We start from the raw sequence: 18875 nt of genomic DNA, 5'->3' as shown, positions 1-18875 counted from the left end.
TAAACATTTACTGACCCAAGTCCCCCATGGACCCTCCTGTACCCCACACACACCCCGTCTCCTTTCTGCGTTGTGTATTAGGAGGTGCTTATGCGTTCTCGCTTTGTGTATTCCTTCAGTAATGCCGACCTATTATCAGTCCTGCCCTACAATGCTGTTTGGGTCATAGCTGTGATCCCTCAGATCGGTCGGGCCATTACAAAATGTGAATAATCTGACACTGGGTTCCAGGGCAGGAAACTGGAAGCCTCCAATGATTCAGCAACCAAATTGATCCCGACACGGTCGAGTGACTGATGGCATTCCCAGAAGCCCGGCGCATCCCTTCGCCAGCCGCCCTCTGCCAGGCTGCGTGTGGGATCGCCGAGGTGATAATTAGTGGTGGCTGCAGGGACTTTCTTGTCCCTGTTGTTGTGCCGCATGGAGCAGGGACTCCCAGTTGGTCTCTGATAACTCAGCCTCCCCCTTCTCGACCTCTCCCCCCCGTTCGCCATCCCCCTGAGCCCACCTCCCTGTTATTTCCTCTTCACTCAGTCAACCATTAGTTTGCCCCCTGAAGAGGAACTACTCTCACTTTCCAAACTTCTTAAGAACACGTTGAGTGAGGAAAAGTGTGGCGCGTTCTTTATTAAAGGGGCAGACGTGAAGGGGGACTCTGCTGCCTTTTTCGCAGCTGTCGATCAGACGTAGCTGAGGTCTCTGTGTCCGTCTCCTCCCAGCTACTGACATCCGTCCGTCCACAGAGGAAAAGGCTAAACGGAGCAGGCCGGAGGAAGTGGCCTCGACTGGATTTGCTGTGTTTGGTTCTTGGAAGGTCTTCTGCTGCGAGTTTGAGGCGGAAAAGCTGCAGGTGGTGCTACCGAGTCCACCTTGGGACAAAAGGCATCAACGGCGTTAAAAATGCTGGGAAAAGGGCACGGCGGCGGCGCGTACGTCCCTGAGATGAACGAAGCACTGCAGAGGTAAGAGGAAATTATGTCAATCCAAAAGCGGGAAGGTCTCAAAATGTCTGCGTGGAAGAAGAAAAAAAGCAAAGTGACCTTCATTTATTTAAATTTGTGTCCCGAAAGTCGGGAGTTTCCTCGTATTTTCAAATCGGACGAGGAATTTTACTAGGAGATGAGCTAAAGATGTAACATTTGGTCCTAATAAAATTTAAGACAAAAATGAACAAATATTTTAGAAATCTATTTGTAAAAAGAAAACCAGAATTGCAGGTTTTTTTAAAGCAAGAAATACTTTTATGCACCTACATTTTCCTCTTAGCCAAACAGAATTTGTAGATAAATGGGAAAATTTTAAGTTGCTGGATAACGCTTAAATATTAAGTCTTCATTAGAGAAAAGTTGACATTTTTTGTAAAACACACCTTTTTTTAGTAAACCCCCACTTTTCTTTTTGCTTTAGATGTAATTATATTTTCCTGGCTTAAGTGAATCAAACAACGACTGCTCTGATTAAAACTTATGGAACATTTTGAGTTAAAAGTGTCTCAGGCAAACTGTAGTTGTAGAAATCATTTAGTTCTTCATCACTGCTGAAATCCACCAGATTATTCTAGAAATGGAGTCAAAATCCACATTTAGCAAACCTGTGTTACATTTGTTTTGCATTCAGCTTTTTTGTATTTATTCTGGGAGCTTCTGCAGTTCAGAACAACAGCAAATACTGGTACAATAAACCTCAAGTTGGCAGCGCTTTACAGAGCCTCATTGTTCACCACACATGAGGATTTCAGACGTTTTTTAACCTGGCGCCAAGCAGTACCTACTGATACAAACAATCTCCTGTTTTCATGTATGAATCTGTGAGATTTTGCTTGGTTTCTTCCCAATAGAATCTCTAAAAAGCAAATTCAGGACATGAATCAATACTAAATATGTAAAAAAAAAACAAAAACAAGAAAAAAAAAAACTGGTTTCACTCGTTAAATTTATGATGCACTTCCCGGAACCAAAGTAAAACATTTAATTTCTTTAATTTTAGTAGCTCTGTGTTGATTTTAGACTTTTATTGCTCTCTCCATCCTGCCACATTTTGTATTTTATCACACTGACAAGTATTTAGACAATTTGTCAGTATTTAGATTTATTTTTTGTTTTGACTTTACAGTTTCTACATCACATAATTGTGCCTCAAGAGCTTTAAAATCTACAGAAATGAGTTCCTTGAACATCCTACTCTATTTAGAATGATTAAAGCTTTTTATTATGACATTATGTAAAACACATTAAATTAAAATTCATGGACAAAGACATAAACAACTTAGAGATTATCTGAAGTCAAATGTAGACATTAAATCACTAGAGAATATAAAAAAAAACATCAATATTACAATTTTATTGCTTCTCTGAATATTATGGAAAAATAGAAATATGCAGCCTTTTTTATTTTCTAAACACCTGTCGGTCTTTGCAGCTACAGATGTAATATTTACTGTGAAGATTCTCAGAAAAATCAAAATTCTTGCTCTAAAACTTTTTCCACACGTTATAATTATAATAAAACAGAAAGCTGATGGGCATCCAGATTTTCCTCCCGCCTGACTTTGACCAGTAAAGACGTATTTTTTCCTCTGCTCACGCAGAGCGACGGCTGCAGCTTGAGCAGCTCCTCATGTTGTTTTGTTTAATGTCTCAGATGTTGCAGCTACAGGGACGATTAGGCAGGGCTTGTTTTGTCTTTCATTTGGTGCTGATATGACTAAGTTGTTTGTGGTAGCAGGATTAGTGAAGCATGATCAACATGTTTTGGCACATCTTTTCCCCATTAGTGCTCGTACCTCCACTTGCTTCGCTCGTCTTACCGCTCCGCCTCAGCTGCCGGCCGTATATCACTGAGACACGGCGAGTTTGGCCAATTTTTACCTGCACTGACCCTGCAGACCTTTCTCAGTGCAGTGCCACAAGAGAGTTTTCTGTCTAAGTTACTCAATTTCACACTTTGTGTTTTATATATATATATTTGTTTTCTATTTTTGTTTTGCTTTTGTGTTAGAAAGCAACACCAGGGTTACATTTCAAGTCATGCATGACTGTTTTTCTAACATGTACTTTCTTTTTGAGGGCTAATTTGTTTTTTTTGGGGGTGGGGGGCAGGAACTTTTTAAAAGGAATCTGAACTTTTGTGTCTAGATTCACAGGATTTACTTTGGGACATTTGGGATCACATATCAGCTGTCAAGCCTCGCACCAGTATCAAATTATCTGCGCTTCTATTACAAATGTGTGCAAAATTTTGTCGATATTCTACTAATGTAAACCCCATCTATCCATCCCCACAATTTCGCAATTGCGATGTTTCCGTTAAATAAGAAAAGCAATTAAAATCACACGTGAATAAGTTTGTTCATGCATTAAGCCATTAAAAAATGTTCTGTGACATCATCCTCCTCCACCAGTGGCATCACCAGACCATTTGTCACGTGACTCATACGATGCAGAAAAATTGCTTCTGTTAAAGTTTAGCAACAATGCACTGATTTCAATTCTAATTTTGATTTACGGGGTTTCAGTAAAGACACAGTAAAGTCAGGGTGGAGACGCCGGGTCTAACTGGTGATAACTGAGAAGATTTTCAAGTAGAGTTTTAAAGTCTTGATAAACGTTCAAAATTTTATTCGTTGTGATAATTCAAACATCATGGAGATTCAGTTTACATATGTCAGCTAAGAGCAACTTTCATGCACTATAATGTTTCTTTTAAATATTAGAGGAACAACTGACAAGTAAGATTTTAAATACAAGTTCTACACAAGTTGCCCCCTTGCTTATTTCCCCCCTTTTTTTGTGCGTTTGTCACTCTTACATGTTTCAGAACGTCAAACTAATTTAAATATCGATCAAAGACAACACAAGTAAACACGAAATTCTGTTTTTAAATGAAGGTGTTCATTATTAAGAGAGAAAGTCATTGAAACCTACATGGAAAACATATTGTCTACTAAACATATTAGCTGGTTTTCTCTTCCTTAGCAACAACTACTGCCAAAAAGTGTTTATGAAAACTTTTCCAGCTGTGGAGGAGTTTTGGCCTGCTCATCTTTGCAGATGAAGCCTGAACAGCAGCAGCAGCCAGAGACATCAACTCAATGACCTCCGTATGAACTTAACCATGAAAACGTCCAACCACAGATGAACAGGAAGTCTGTGACAAAAGCATTAAGTTTTACCACATACTGCCGATTGTGAAATTTCTTATTTTTCTTATTTCATGCAACAATCGTCCCCACACTTGCTCTGTTTTCTAGCATGATTTAAAGAAAAAGCCCTTGTTTTGACCTTTTCCCCCCAACATTCAACGTTACATTAACATTAAGCTCATTAATAAAACAATGGCTTGTTTAACAATGATCAACACATAATATCATTCCCTGTGACCCTATAGGACCATTCGGCAGAAAAACATGATGGATTTATCCTTGTTTTTTTTTTTTTTTTTTTTTTGCTTTTCCAAGACAGAAGAAAAGTGAAATATGGAGTTAAAATGTTATGGAAAATCTATACAACTGGTTGTGTGATTTCCATCAAAAAATGTTGGCAATAGATTTCCCAGCAGGTTTTTTTTTTGCTTTAGGATGAAGATTAAAAGCATTCGCACACAGGATGTTTGAACACTAAGAGCTTTATAAGTTTGATTTGCTCTTTCTCAAAATAGACGACAATCGATAAATTTTTATTCTTATCATTTCTCTGAGTTCAACCAAAAATACTCATCCCTCAGTTTGCCATTTCTCCAATTAACTCGTATGTATTATTATTAATTGAATACTACAATCATATATTTTCAGTTTTTTTTTTTTTTTTACATATTTAATCTCTTCCGTTGAACTTCCTCTGAATGTTTCTTATTCTGGGAGCACAATCTAGATGTTTAATGATTAGAAATGGACATAAATGAGCAAGCTTAAGCATCTTTCTTCCCCCATATCGACACAAAACCACAGCAATGACAAAGAAGAGCCTTCACAGTCATCATATTTACAGATGAGATTTACACCTTACTTTGACTGGACACCGTTTAATCCTGATATTGTCAACAGTTTCAGGATCTAAGGCCTCTATTAACGAAGCCATGATGTGACTGAGCTGGTATGAAGGTCCTCCGAAACGAAACTGGGTCAACTGTATTTATATACTGAGTGAATACATTTTGTATTAATTAATCACATTTTCCAAAGCGGTCAGAAACGCAGCATCCACAAGTGTATTTTAAGTGTAACTCCGGTTTTGAGACCACAGAACCTGCTGGCAGCGTTACAAAGAGCAATAATCATGTCAGTGACGCTGTTAGAGGATGATCAGATGCTTTGTTGCACTTTAACTCAAAATGCACAGTGAGCAGGCATCTTGTTTTATTTATGACTTATTCAACAGAAGTCCTTGCTCAGATTAAGGTTTTCCCAATCAGAAAGTTAAGTGAGTCAATACCTGAATTTACCTTAAATACTTTAAAATAAGAGACTGTAAAAGTGTTCACACYCCTTGGACTTTTCCATATTTTGTCACATTACAACCATAAACACAAATGGATTTAATAGTAAGTTAATGTGAAAGACCAACACAATGGGAAGTGGAAAGAAAATTATTAAAAAAATTTTTTTTTTTTACAAATAAAAACAGAAAAGTGGAATGTGCAAAAGTGTTCAGCCTCTGAGTGCCTTTAGAAGTTGCCAGATGACTTCTGAGCAGAGCTGTGTGTAATCTAACCTCAGTACAAATCCAGCTGCTCTGTGACGCCTCAGAGGTTAAGAGAAAACAGCTTCATGAAGTCCAAGGAGCCAGCAGGAGGGTCAGGGAGAAAGTTATGGACAAGTTTAAAGCAAGCTTAGGCTATAAAAGATTTCCTAAGCTTTGAACATGTCACTGTCCAATCCATCATCTGGAAATGGAAATAGTATGGAACAAATGTAAACCTACTAAAACGAGGATGTCCACCTGAACTTACAAGCTGAACAAGGAGCTCTGATCTCAAAGCAAACAGGCCCATAGTGACTCTGGACCAGATGCAGAGATGTCCAGCTCAACCTTTAGTGGTGCTCTGCACTGATATGGTCTTTATGGAAGAGGGGCAAGAAGACAGATATTTGTAAAAGAAAAGAGTAAGGAGTCCTGTTTGCAGTTTGCCAGAAGCCATGTTGGAGACGCAGCAAACATGGAGGAAAGAGCTTTGATCAGATGAGACCAAGGTTGAACTTTTTGACCAAAATCAAAACGCTGCACATCACTGTGAATAAACCATGCACAAATTTCAACAAAATATATTTGCTTTATTTTTGTTGTTTTAAAGTGACAAAATATATTAAGATTCAGGGGATATTAGCACTCTTGCACCTAATTCACCCTCCCTGACCAGCATAACCACCTTTTGCCTTGACTTTGAAATGTTATTTCTGACCAATCAAAAATGGCCGCTACCGTCACCTTCTGATATTTTATCATACAGAATTTATCTCCACAGATTTAGTTTTACAAGACACAAGTAGCTGGTCTTCAATTGATTTTTAGCACTAGTACATATAAAACAATGTTGGAATGTTGCGTAAGAAATATTACGTGCAATATTTCTTGCCAGAATACTTTGTGTGATGTATAGAATCATCACACATAAAGTATATTCCAATCCTTTGTTTATTTTAATTTTGATAATTATGACCTACAGATAATGAAAACCCAAAATTGGTAATGAAGTTAAAACACGTACAGAGGTTTCTGAAGCGGTCTCTCTCTGGGTCAGTAGGCTACACCATCCTGCTGAAGACTGCTGACTGGGCAGAAGTCCGGAAGACAGTCATAGAGACCCGTCTCAGGGAGGGGAAGCCACAAAAGCTCATTGCTCATGACCCTGGTTGTTAATAGAGGGCTGTATCCAAGCATGTTAACAAAAAGCAAGGAAGGAAGAAGAGCGGTAGGAAAAGGAAGAACTGCAGCCTTGAGAGGATTGTCAAGGAAAAGCCATTCCAGAAGAGCCACTACACAGACGAATACCAGAAGACGCTGAATGTCTCACCCCATATCAGGCCACTCCTGAACCAGAGACAACGAAAGAGGTGGGGGTTTTTTTCTGGGCTGAGGAGAAAAGGAGCTGGACTGTTGTGCAACAGCAGGGTCCTGTTTTCAGATGAAAGTAAATCCTGTCTCTAATTTGTAAATTAAGGTCCCAGACTCTGGAGGAAGAGTGGAGAGGCGCCGACTACAGGTTGCTTTAAGCTCAGTGTGATGTTTCCACATCGTCTGCTGGCATTGGGCCATTGTTTTCTGAAATCCACAGTCAACGTAACCATCTACCAGAAAATTCTAGATCGCTCCAAACCTGCGCCCCCCTCTGCTAACAAGCAGTATGGAGATGCTGATTTTATTTTCCTGGCACCTGCCCACTGCCAAAGGTACCAAAAGCTGTTTCAGAGATCTTGGTGTTCCCTTCCGTGATTAGTCAGCAAATTCCCTAAACCGTACAGAAAATCTATGGGCTGTTGACAAGACGAAGACGAGGGACTAGAGACCCAACAAGGCAGATGATCTGAAGGCAGCTATAAAAGCAGCCTGGGCTTCCATTACATCTACACAGTACCACAGACATATCACCACGATGCCACTGCACATTCACGCAGTAATTCATGCTAAAGTGGGCCCAACCAAGTACTGAGTGCATAGGAATGAACATAGTCAATGAACATAGAATGGTGCATAGTCAAAAGCCTGAAACATCTGTTATTGATCGATCTAATGTGATACTCTAATCGTCTGAGACATTTAACTTTGGGTTTTCTTTACCTGTAAGCCATAATCATTAACATTGCAAAAAATAAAATAAAAGCTTGAAATAATATTTTACTCTGTGAAACAAATCATTTCACTTTCTTACTATATAAAAAACTTCTTTTTGAGGATTGCTAGTATTAAGCTCCTGCTGATGTCTTTTTTTATTTATTTACAAAGCAGTTTGTTAAATTGCTAGCCAATAACTTCAACATGTTTTTTTTTTTTTTTCCTGGTTCTTGGTTTTTAACATCGGACGGTCAACTTAAACCGTCCCATTACCTGCCAGGACCTTTCAGTGACTTAAAGAACATGTGAGGATTTTGGCACAAAAGGATTTGAGCTTTTCTATCTCCCCTATTGCTGCGCAGAATGTTGTGCCAATTTGTAAACACAAAGAAAAATTGGTTTTGATGCAAATGAGTATTTATTTTTTTTTATTTTTAACGTGTCCTGTACGGCAGTGTGGCACTAGAAATTGTTGCCCGAGTGTTAAAGTGAGTCACAACTTTCATAAGCGGAGCATTACGGCTTTCGCCATGACGCACCACTTGATGTATATATGAAACTTTAATATGGATTTCTTTGTGTCGGTTTCAAATGTAAAGGACACAGAGACAAAAAACTGAGAAAGGTGGAAAAAAGTTTAAAAGGAAAGAAGATGGGAGTAAAGGAGAGAAAAGGGCATAGAGATAAATCAACACCCTTGAAGTCTGCCTCTCAACCTGCAGAAAAAGAGAAAACAACAAACATGCACATATAACAGGAGAAACGACATCATTGGAAAATGCATACACACACAGCAAAATTAGTATTTTTAATTAAATGAATTTTTTTATTAAGTATGTTGAAATATTTTATATTTTGACAACTCTACCACCAGGTTATCCAGTGAGCTTTGAAGTCTGCTTGGCTCAGGGAATCATGAAATACATTTAAATGAATTATTATAAATTTTACGTGGTTTCTTGTAAACTTGACCCTAAAATTCACCCAGAAAAATAACAGAAATGTGCTGATGACACCCCAGTTAGTTATAAAACCAGCTGTACCGACTCAGCAGTAAGTAAATGATCAAATATGAACAACACTGAGAGATGTCAGCAATTCTTGGCTTCGGCTCTGGCTGGGCCCCAAACGGCTCTGCTGCTTTCTTTGCTATCTTTGTAAATGCTCCGGGTTTTTCTCCCTGACCTTGAACTCATTTGACAGATTTAAAAGCAAGTCGTCGTGGGTGTAAACGACAAAAGGGAGGAAAAGTTTAGAAATGGCCCACTTCAAGTTTTTGTTTCAGTTGTTTAATTACGTGTGGACTCTTTGCTCAAACGCAGCACAATTAATCCCCATGCTTGACGTCATGAGTCATAAGTGAGTCAGGTGCTTGTTATAGGACTGTCAGCATTGCTGCTGCTCCTGCTGAGCTCTTTTGTTTTGCCAAGGTAAACACGAGTAGGAGGACTCCACATTGAAATCTGCCATTTTACTCTTATTTGTTCGAGATAAAGACGGCGAAAAAGGAGGACTGCAAGCTGATGTTGCAGCGTTTCTTTTCATATTTCAGGGACTCGGTGCAAAACTAACTTTTTTTGGTCTCCCTAAACATGAAAATATGTTGCATAATTTGTTAGTTCTTGAAGCACATTATCGCCTTTTGTTAGGTTTTTTTTTTTTTCAATCTCGCTTTTGGTGTTTATCGTTTGCGAGCAAAAACAAAGTGCTGTGGAAACCCTTTTTCCACAAATTAATTACAAGTGCACATTTCCACCATTGTGTGTCAGTGTGAGCGTGCATTTGAACAAGGTCATGCGTCACACATACAGATCAATATGTGACGCATGTGAGCAATGAACTTGCAGTATGTACTGAATGCATGTTGCCCCAAAGGTGTGACAGTAGGAGGGTATGAGTTTCCAGATAACGCGGCCTTCCCATCACCCCCGTGTTTCAAGTCCCTGGGGGAAGCTGGCACCGACAGCTGAGCCTGGGGAAGGCTGGAATAAGTGGGGCTGTTGGGGGACTGGAGCACCTTTTCCTGTCTAAAAGGCATTTTCCTTTCTCACGAGGTTGAAAATATTGAGTAAAGTGCAGGAATTCAAACTTGCAGTTCTCCAATCAGAAAAGTGTTCAACTCAATTGCTTTTGCAAAAAGTGACGCAAGAGATTTAGACAAGCGACAGATGGTTCCTCCCTTTTTCATTTATTTTTAGATGTATCATCATTCTCTTTTATTCTAGGTCTAGGTCAACAAATGTTATTGGTGCAAATGCATTTCTTTTTTGGGGGTATTTTACACCAGATATACACCTAGACTGGGTTTGATTGAGAACCAAAGTTGCAACATTTGTAATATTTTCAGCTGGTGCAGTTCACTTTCACACTGCACTGTGTCAACATATCCAAGTCTTTTGAAAAACCTGTTCCTCACCCTCACCTGTGGTGGCCCTGCACCAAGAACCACTTAACGACAGGGAAATGTCTGAAGAAGACATGAGAGCAACTTCCTTCGTCACAAAATGTAAACCATAATGGTATAGCGACAGACTTTAGCACTTGTAGGATTTCTCATTTGTTTTTGGTCAAAGACTGCGAGCCGTTTCACCCGAGAGCGCGAGACTCTTGTGCTTGTTTTGGTTGCATTTACCCAGAATGCCCTGCACTTTAGCTCACTTCCTGCTTTTGTTATGGTCTCTGGTCCACTATTCGAGTTCATTTCAACCAAAACAAGACCTAGGTTTTCAGGTGGACCAGAGTTTGCTTTTTTTGGTCCGCATCAGAGTTATATTGCACATACCGACCTCACCAAATGAACCGGACTTCCCAGGCAAATGAACTAGAGTTTGATTAAAAGCGGACTGGGCAGGGCTGGTGTGAATGCACTCTAAAATTCGTAATTATTTTGAGAAACCAAAAAAGTCATGAGGTATTTTTGTCATTCCAAACAAACTCAATTGCTTTCTGGGTTGTAAAGCACAATTACGTTTGAAACATGTTTGAATAACTGTTTATATAATGAGAAGCTGGGTTATATAAGCCAGCATTTAGACCCAATTGGGTACAAAATGTTGCTTTTTTACTCTTTCTATAATTCTCATCTGTGAGAAGGGGGAACACGAGGCTGTTCTCGGTCTGGTACGTGCCGCTCTGCGTGGAGAGCCAGGTGGGTGATATATAAATTATCAGAGCTGCCACATCTCCAGCTCACCCCCCTGTCTGACTGGCGCTGCTCACACCTAAAATGGGTCTTAAAATCAGGGGAAGTTGGGGTGGGGGGAGTCACAGTTAAGAGCTGATATATAACTTAACAACTCAGCAATTGTAACAGAGTCTGCAGCGGTGGTAATGGATAGCAATGTGTGATATTCAGAGTGCAGTAGTGGAGCTCGATTGTGCTGCTGCTTCCTTTGCCAAGCAGAGGAAGCAGCAGCACAGCTGACAGTTTGAGGGCTTATTGACAGCTGGGAACCGTCTGCCTCATGGCCAATGTCAAGATAAATGAAGGTTGTGGCTTCTGTGTGGAAAGGTGGACGCATGGTGCCACATTTTCAGACGTCCCTTTTTACAAACACGCTGTACTTTAAAAAACATATTTCTGGTAATTATGTTTCCTATTGAAAAATAAGTTGAACAGCTTCTCTGTAATTTAATACAGTGATATTTAGAGTTACTCAAAACATACACTGCTGTTAAAAATATTTGCTCCCTCACAGATTCACACCCTCAAATGTTCAGGTGGAGCCCATGAGCAAAGTGGATGGAACAAGTCTAGGAAACCTGGACCTGAATGTGAAATAGTTTTAACCCTCCCAAGGCTTTTGGTTTTGCTTTTTCCTATGAATCGTTCAGAAGTGAAAGGTTTGGCTTGAGGTCAGGACCTCGCTCTAGTGCACTTGAGCTTGAACTCATAAACAGATGGTCAGAAGAAGCAACATTTATTGTAATGAAGCGAAGCAGCCTCAGACCATCACGCTCCTACCACCATGTTTCACTGTGTTAATTTTAAACCAGATTTGACAAGATGCATGCTTTCTAAGAACTTTGGTCTCTTCTGGCCACAGAACGGTTTCCCAGTTGTCCAGGTGACGAGCAAGATGCGGTTTAATTGGGCAATTGTGTTAAGTTTGGGAAGCTTTAACAGGAACTCTCCTGTCGATCCTGTTGTTTCCCAATCTCTCTCTTATTTTCTCTTTTTTTTTGCTTTTGCTCTCATGGATGAGTTGTGGATGCTCTCTTGGGGTAGATTTGTATGACTGACTACTCCCTGTAGTGTTTTCATTGTGGATGATAAGTCACTGTGGTTCACTGTCGTCCCAAATTCTTGCAAATGGCTCAGTAACATTTTTCACACTGGTGTCAACATGTTGGTTTTCCATTAGTTCTTCACTTCTTTTCAGTGCATATTGTGTCTGTTTCTGCCATATTTTATCCCACTTTGTGTTGCTCAACAGGTTATATGGAAGAGGGCATTTGCACCAGCCCTGTTCAGTGCGCTTTACTCAAACTCCAGTTTGTTTGTCTAGAACAGTGGTTCCCAAACTTTTTCTCCTGGGCCCCCCCCCCCAGTGGTTTTTAAACATTTTCTGGGCCCCATTACAAATAGCTGTCTGGTTGAACTACGTGTGTGCGCGCGCGTGTGTGTGTGTGTGTGTGTGTGTGTGGGGGGGGGGGTCTTAGAGATTCCCTGTCTCTAAGAATGGGGGGTGGAGGAAAATCGACTTTTTGGGGGGCAAAATGAATGTACGTAGCTGAACATAGACAACAACATCGGTAGCCTACAGGCTACTTGTTAAGCTTAAGGTGCTGTATTGATATTAGCTAGCTAGTCATCTTTTAGCTAACTTTACCTGGATCCAACAGCTTTACTCAACTCAGTCGGTTAGTTTTGGGGAAAAACTGTGAAAAGTCCTTTCCGTTTTGCTGGTTTGCTGCCATGAGTCTAACACACACCTGCGTAGCTCTGCACAGCAGCAGCAGGTCTCCTTCACTGCTACACAGGTGTAAACCCAGCGCGAGCGTCGTGGCGCTCATGTTGCGTTTAAAGACGGCTCGGAAAAACAGGTTACCAGATGTTAACAACGGATTAAACGGTTTTAACTGCTGATAAAAGTGACAGAGGACACAGATATGGGAAGTGTGGAAGCCCCTACTGTATCAAATTGACAGAGGAATAACAGAGAGTTGGCCATTCTAGGGTAAAAACCCAGCGCACACAGCGTTCATGTTTGTTTTTTTTTCATCTCTAGACGGCTTCCCGCGCCCCCCCTGCAATGGCCCCCTACGGGGGGGGGCGCCGTGCTTCTCAAATGCACAGCAACCCAGCTTCTCAAATGCACAGCAACAGAGAAAACATGAAAAAAAGACACGCACAAATGAAATGCAGCAAACATAAAAATAGACGCAAACAAAAATCTAATAAAATGCAGCAAACAAAAAAAAGAGACTCAAACAAAAAAGAATACAACCACAAATGAAATGCAGCAAACAAAAAAGAGAGACGCAAACAAAAGAGACAACCACAAATGCATTTCATTTGCTTTTTGTTTGTGTCTCTCTTTTTTGTTTGCTGCATTTCATTTGTGGTTGAATTCTTTTTTTGTTTGCGTTTATTTTTATGTTTTCTGCATTTCATTTGTGCGCATGTCTTTTTTGTTTGTTTGCATGTTTTCTCTGTTGCTGCGCATTTTCACCTGTCGGCCACCGTAGGAAACCGCTCCAAAAGCAGGAAGTGCAGTAGCACAGGGCATTCTGGGTAAATATAATGTAAATGTACGCGCGGCTCTAGCGTCAGCGGTAGAAAGGGCTCATGGTGTTTTACCAAAGACAAAAAAGAAATCCTAGAACCGCTTAAATCTGACACTACTTCATTTTTGTAGTGTTTACATTTCATGAAGAAGGAATTTGTGCTTCAGAGGTTTTTGTGTCATTTCCTGTAGAGGTTTTTGGTGCAGCGCTGCCATTGCGGAGGGGAGTGACAGATTTTTCAAACGTTTTGGATCGTTAGACACAGTGCAGTGTGAAAGGGAACCACACCAGCTGAAAATGTCTACTAGACTACTTCTTCTAAATGACTTTTTGTTCTCCACAAAAAATACAGCGCAGACACATTCAAGTTGATGAACATTAAACAATAAAGACCGAAATACCAGTAATGGAGTGATTCTGTCCCACTTAGACAACAACTACATTAACCTAAAATAATTAGTGTAGTTTTGCGTTCCAGTAGGAGAAAACCACTCGATCTGTCTTTTAGGAAAACTTGTGCAGCTGTGTGTGTGACTAAAGCTGTGATCCTTCCCCCAATTTTTACATTACTGTAGGAAACCTGTTTGCAGAAGCTCTGCTTATAACAAGCCATATCTAATGGTGTTTTTTAAATTTCATTGTTATGCATTAAAAAAAGTTCATGTAATACATATTTTTTAAGATGGTAAAAGAAAGTTAAAGGATGTAAAATAAAATGGCAGCAAAGTCTGACTGGAGTTAAAGGTTTTAACTCCCAAATCTCAACATCTAGAACTGTGAGTGAGAAACTTGGGGGAACTCGGTGTCGTATTTCTGTCGCCTCGTGTGCTGCCAGTTTGAAGCCAGTTTGATAAATTTTTCTTTTCTCTCGCTCTCTCTTTTTTAAAAGAGGGCAATCTGCATTTTAAAACAAGACAGAGCCTTTATGGACAAATTTGTTTCTATGATTAAATTGGGGGGCGGGGGGAAATGACGTTTTTGCTATCAGAAGTAGTAGTTATGAACGCCCATAATGTAATTTTACGTTTTTCTTTGAGTTTTAATATTTACTCAGTTGCTTTTGGTGATTATTTTTTCATGAATATAAATCTCAGTGAGATTTTTATGGCTGTCCTCCTTTTGCCAGATTACTAAGTCAGCCTTAGTAACAACTTCAGATCACTTTCAGGCATTAACATGTGTTCAGGAATAGCAGTCGATGATGTATAACGTGCACGTGCGAAAAATCCAACAGATTACATTGCAAATTGTTGACATTCATATTAAGATTCTGCTTTCACTAAATGAACTAAAAAGCATTTTGCATCATGCACAAAAAAGCAACAAGTGTGAAAAGCGTGCTTTTTTTTCTTTTTTTTTACCACAGACTTATGCTTCTTTTGTTTTATGTTTACATCATGTATATCCAAAGTGTTGTATGTAAAAACATTTACATTTCAGCCAAAATTTAACAGCTTATGGCATCTCTATACAAGCATGCTCCATTTATTTAATACATATTTAGTAACAATTTTCCTAGTTTTAAACCATTTCTCTCCTTTTCTCTGGTTTACGCTCCTAACATGTAACAAAGTGAAGTTGAGCTAATTTGTTAACGTTGAGCTGGAGAAGACGTGCAGCGCCACTAAAACACGGCCGGTTTGTTGACGTTGTTTGGCCGGTGAAGGTTTCCTCTTCGGTTTGAGGCCATCATCGTCCTGAAGATGCTCTGAGTGAGACGCATTTCGAGGATATTCAGCGATGAGTCATGTGAAGGTGTGTGGGCCCGTCTGTCAGCGTAAGCCTTACGCAACAGACACTTTCTAAAACTGGGTCAGGTTATGCATCGTACCTGAGCTGATGTAACAAATCTACCGTTATTTTATTATGACACGGTCATAATAAAAATAATGGCTACAGAGATTTAGGGTTTTTTTGTAGGTGATGTTGTGAATGAGCAGCAGCAGGAAATCCTCTAGATTCAACATAATCATTATTYGTTATGATTAAAATGCATCACCTCTCTCTAACTATGATGAGTTTTTTTTTTTTTGAAGACCTTTAGGTGGTAACACAAATACCGGCCCACACCTGGTGGGAAATCATCTAATAATGACCAGAAAAGTTATTAGATTTAAAAAAAAATTATTTCTTACCATTCTTATAAATACTTTCTATATTAATTTGGCTTGGAAAGGCAATGGGAAAAGCCAGTTTTAGCATTGGAAAAAGTGTTTTTGCTACAGGAATAAGAACAAGATACATCCTTGTCTTGTGATAAGGATGTGCCTTGAATCTGATTCTGTAGCAATATTAATGCCATTTTTAATTATTATGTTTTTGACACATTTCTTGTCATCAAAAACATCCGGCAGCACTGGCTTCACAACTTGGATTCATAATGCTTGCAGCTCATGTACATCACTTTTCTTGTAAGCAAATATGTAAAAATATATTTTTTATAATGTTGTGCATTACATCTTTAAGTAATGAAGCAAAACAAAACCGTGGCATGACAGAAAAAATAATATTCTCCATCCTGAAAGGGTTGGAGTCTGCACATTTCACACCCTTCATCCCACTACACTTGCACTATACATAAGCTGTCACACTGAGAAGACGTCCAGGAAATATTCTTCACRTTTATATCAGCGCAAGACACAATTTTAGATATTCCAAGAACCAGAACCAGCGTGACGGCACCTCAAACAGTAAGTAAGATAACTCCCTGCACTTGAAGATGTAATTTCCTGCGCTATGTGATGGCAGAAACAATAACCTACTATTCCTGGCTCCTGCTATCAGTCACTCCACCAACGCCGTCGTCGGGTGTCGGGCATGGATGATGAAGAGACGTCCATGTGGGTGGGAGAGGAAAACAAGGCAATGAGGGTGAATCACACAAAGCAACAATGCGGTGCTGACACAGACGCACAAACAGGAGGAACCTCAAGGCCCAGGCAGACGTGCRTGTTTGGTTAGAGAAGAGATTAGAAATCAGAGACAACAAGGAAGCCTAAAATAACCAGTGTGTTGACGACGGAGGACCTGGAGGGTTCCTGTTTGTCATCACCGGGTTAAAATCCATTCCAAAGAGTTTCCTGACAAATTAACTCCCTCCTAATCGATGGCACCGCAGGGAGACCAGGCTTGGGAAGGGATTGAGATCATGACAGGCCACTTCCTGATTGTAAATGTGCAGGTGCTTCCATCCACAGTAGGGTTTTAATTGTGTCTCTTGCGCCTGTGGGTTTAGTTGGGATGTAACTTCCGGCGTGACAAACAAAGAGCTCAAAAGTTACATTGCAGGCATATTTTCCATGTGTGGGTCTGTTGGAGCTCAGGGACAGCTGTCAGTGACTCGTCATCGCACAGTTAGGAGGGCAGCAGCCTTCCCGGCAAAAAGCAGYTTTCACTAGATAAAACTTCCTTCTGTCTGACCACCGCTGTCTGTYTTTGCATAAAAGTAGATATTCAGAGAGTGAAGCCAGTCGGTCAGTGAAAGAGGAGGCAGCTCGGAGATCCCACATGTTCTTTAGGTTAAAAGACGACGGCGTAATCCTTCTTTTATAGCGTCGATTTTTCGGCATGTGTAATAACTCTGACTGCGCTCCCAGGGAATCCCCYGACGGCCTTCACACAGGGCATATCCAACCCATTCTGCTCACTGGCTTTCAAAGGGATTTCTCCTTCACTCGCTTTTTCATCCCTTCACTTGTGAGCGTTTACGGAGCAGCTGCTGGAAAAGTTGTGAAGTTTCCTCGCCGGCGGAGCTCGGAAATTAATTGTTATTTGAGCGGCCTGTGATGCCGGCACCTCCGTGGGATGAGGCGAGTTGAGCCATATGGCCTCGACTTTTTCTCTTTAGTGTGTGATTGAGCGTTTTCCTTTTAATGTGTTCCCCATGAGCCGGGCTTATCCCTGAGCTGGCCTGACATCTATACCGCTCTGCCCTGCGGCGCGTCTCCTCACCAACATCTGAGACAGCCATACAAATCCATTTTCATCAGTGAAAAACATTACAGAAGGACGTTTTAAATTATGTCTTAGTTGTTGACGCTCGGTCTGTCCTGGATTTCAAACTTACAAAAGGGAAGCAGTTATTTGTAAACATTGACATTTATGTTGATGATGATTATTATTATTACTGTTGTTATATTTTAGTATCTCGATCATTTTTTTTAGTTCAGCAAAATCTCCACTGAACTAATAGTTGCCACTGTGTTAATGGTTTACATGCATCAATAACAGTATTATCTCTTAGACTATTGTGATTAAAATAAAACAAGGTTTGCTAATAATGCCGCCATAACGCTACAATTAAAGGTATTGTAGTGTACGGTGTTTCCCTTATAACTTTGTAATTTAGTGTTTTTGTTACGTAAAGCACTTTAGCACCTGCTGCYACAATGTGCTATGCAATTAAACTTTATTGATTGATTGATATTGCAATCAGGATTGGGTAGCTGCATAATTTCAGGTTTTGTTAAGTTTTTTTTTAATGTTTCTTTTGCCTGATTTTATTCTTTTCCAAGTATGTTATTTTTCWGAATTATTTTAGTTTTGTTTTCCACAAAGCTTTATGTTTTGGTYCATCTGGTGATGGGATTATTAAATATTGAATGTTTGATGTTTTGATCAGTTACTCCGTACTTCAGTAGACTTTTTTTTTTTTTTACCAAATACTTTTTAAAAATATGTTGAAGTGCTTCTCTTACTTCAGTACAATTGTTGGGATATGTTACCAAACTGTGATGACAGCCTACTTCATTCTGTAAAACTATAAWCCTMACTAGATGGTGTTTGTTGGACACACCCTGTTGCAGCTGCATGCAGGGCTGGATTTACAGKGATTTACATTTTATTAATGCAGATTGCASCACATTAATGCACAGTCCTGCACATCAGCAGGTGTAAACTGATATGTGGCAGGTTTAATCTAGCCAATAACTCCCATGTTGTTCCCAAAATATTTTACAATAACTTCATAACTTTCAAATATTCAAGTATTGTTTATATTCATAAAAATCTAGAAATGTTTACCCAACTCACCTGATATGGGCCTGTGAGTTTTAAATAAAGTGCAATGTTAGCAAAACTCGCATGAAATAAAAAAATCTATGTAACCCCCAAAGGCCGTGGCCTTGTCTTTCCGTCAGCCTTTTCCAACATGTGTGTGTTCTGCTTGTGCAGCTCAGTAACAGATGAGGCAAAGCTACATCTGTCCTGGACGGAGGAAATTTTATCTGCATCTGTCCACATGCTGAAGCTCCAAAAACACGTTTTAAAAACTGACTCTGTAGACAGGAAAACGATGAGAGCCAAAACCTCCAGGCAAATTCTACTGATTTATTTTTAACACAGTTTGAACCCATAATTCACCGTTTTAAAAGGACATAG

The 18875-nt window shown here is 39.8% G+C and overlaps 1 protein-coding gene across 1 annotated transcript in view; it reads left to right on the top strand.

Annotated features, from left to right (window-relative positions):
- The first annotated feature begins 473 nt into the window (after positions 1–473).
- The window catches only part of rbm20 (RNA binding motif protein 20), a 50828-nt gene continuing 32426 nt past the window's right edge, over positions 474–18875 (top strand). Inside the window, exon 1 of the mRNA XM_008411124.2 lies at positions 474–962. Coding sequence (XP_008409346.1) covers positions 901–962 — 62 coding nt within the window. The 5' untranslated portion in view covers positions 474–900. The remainder of the gene's footprint in view (positions 963–18875) is intronic.

Source organism: Poecilia reticulata, linkage group LG1, assembly GCF_000633615.1.
Source record: "Poecilia reticulata strain Guanapo linkage group LG1, Guppy_female_1.0+MT, whole genome shotgun sequence".
NCBI classification, from domain to species: domain Eukaryota; kingdom Metazoa; phylum Chordata; class Actinopteri; order Cyprinodontiformes; family Poeciliidae; genus Poecilia; species Poecilia reticulata.
This window is presented reverse-complemented; position numbering and strand designations above follow the sequence as displayed.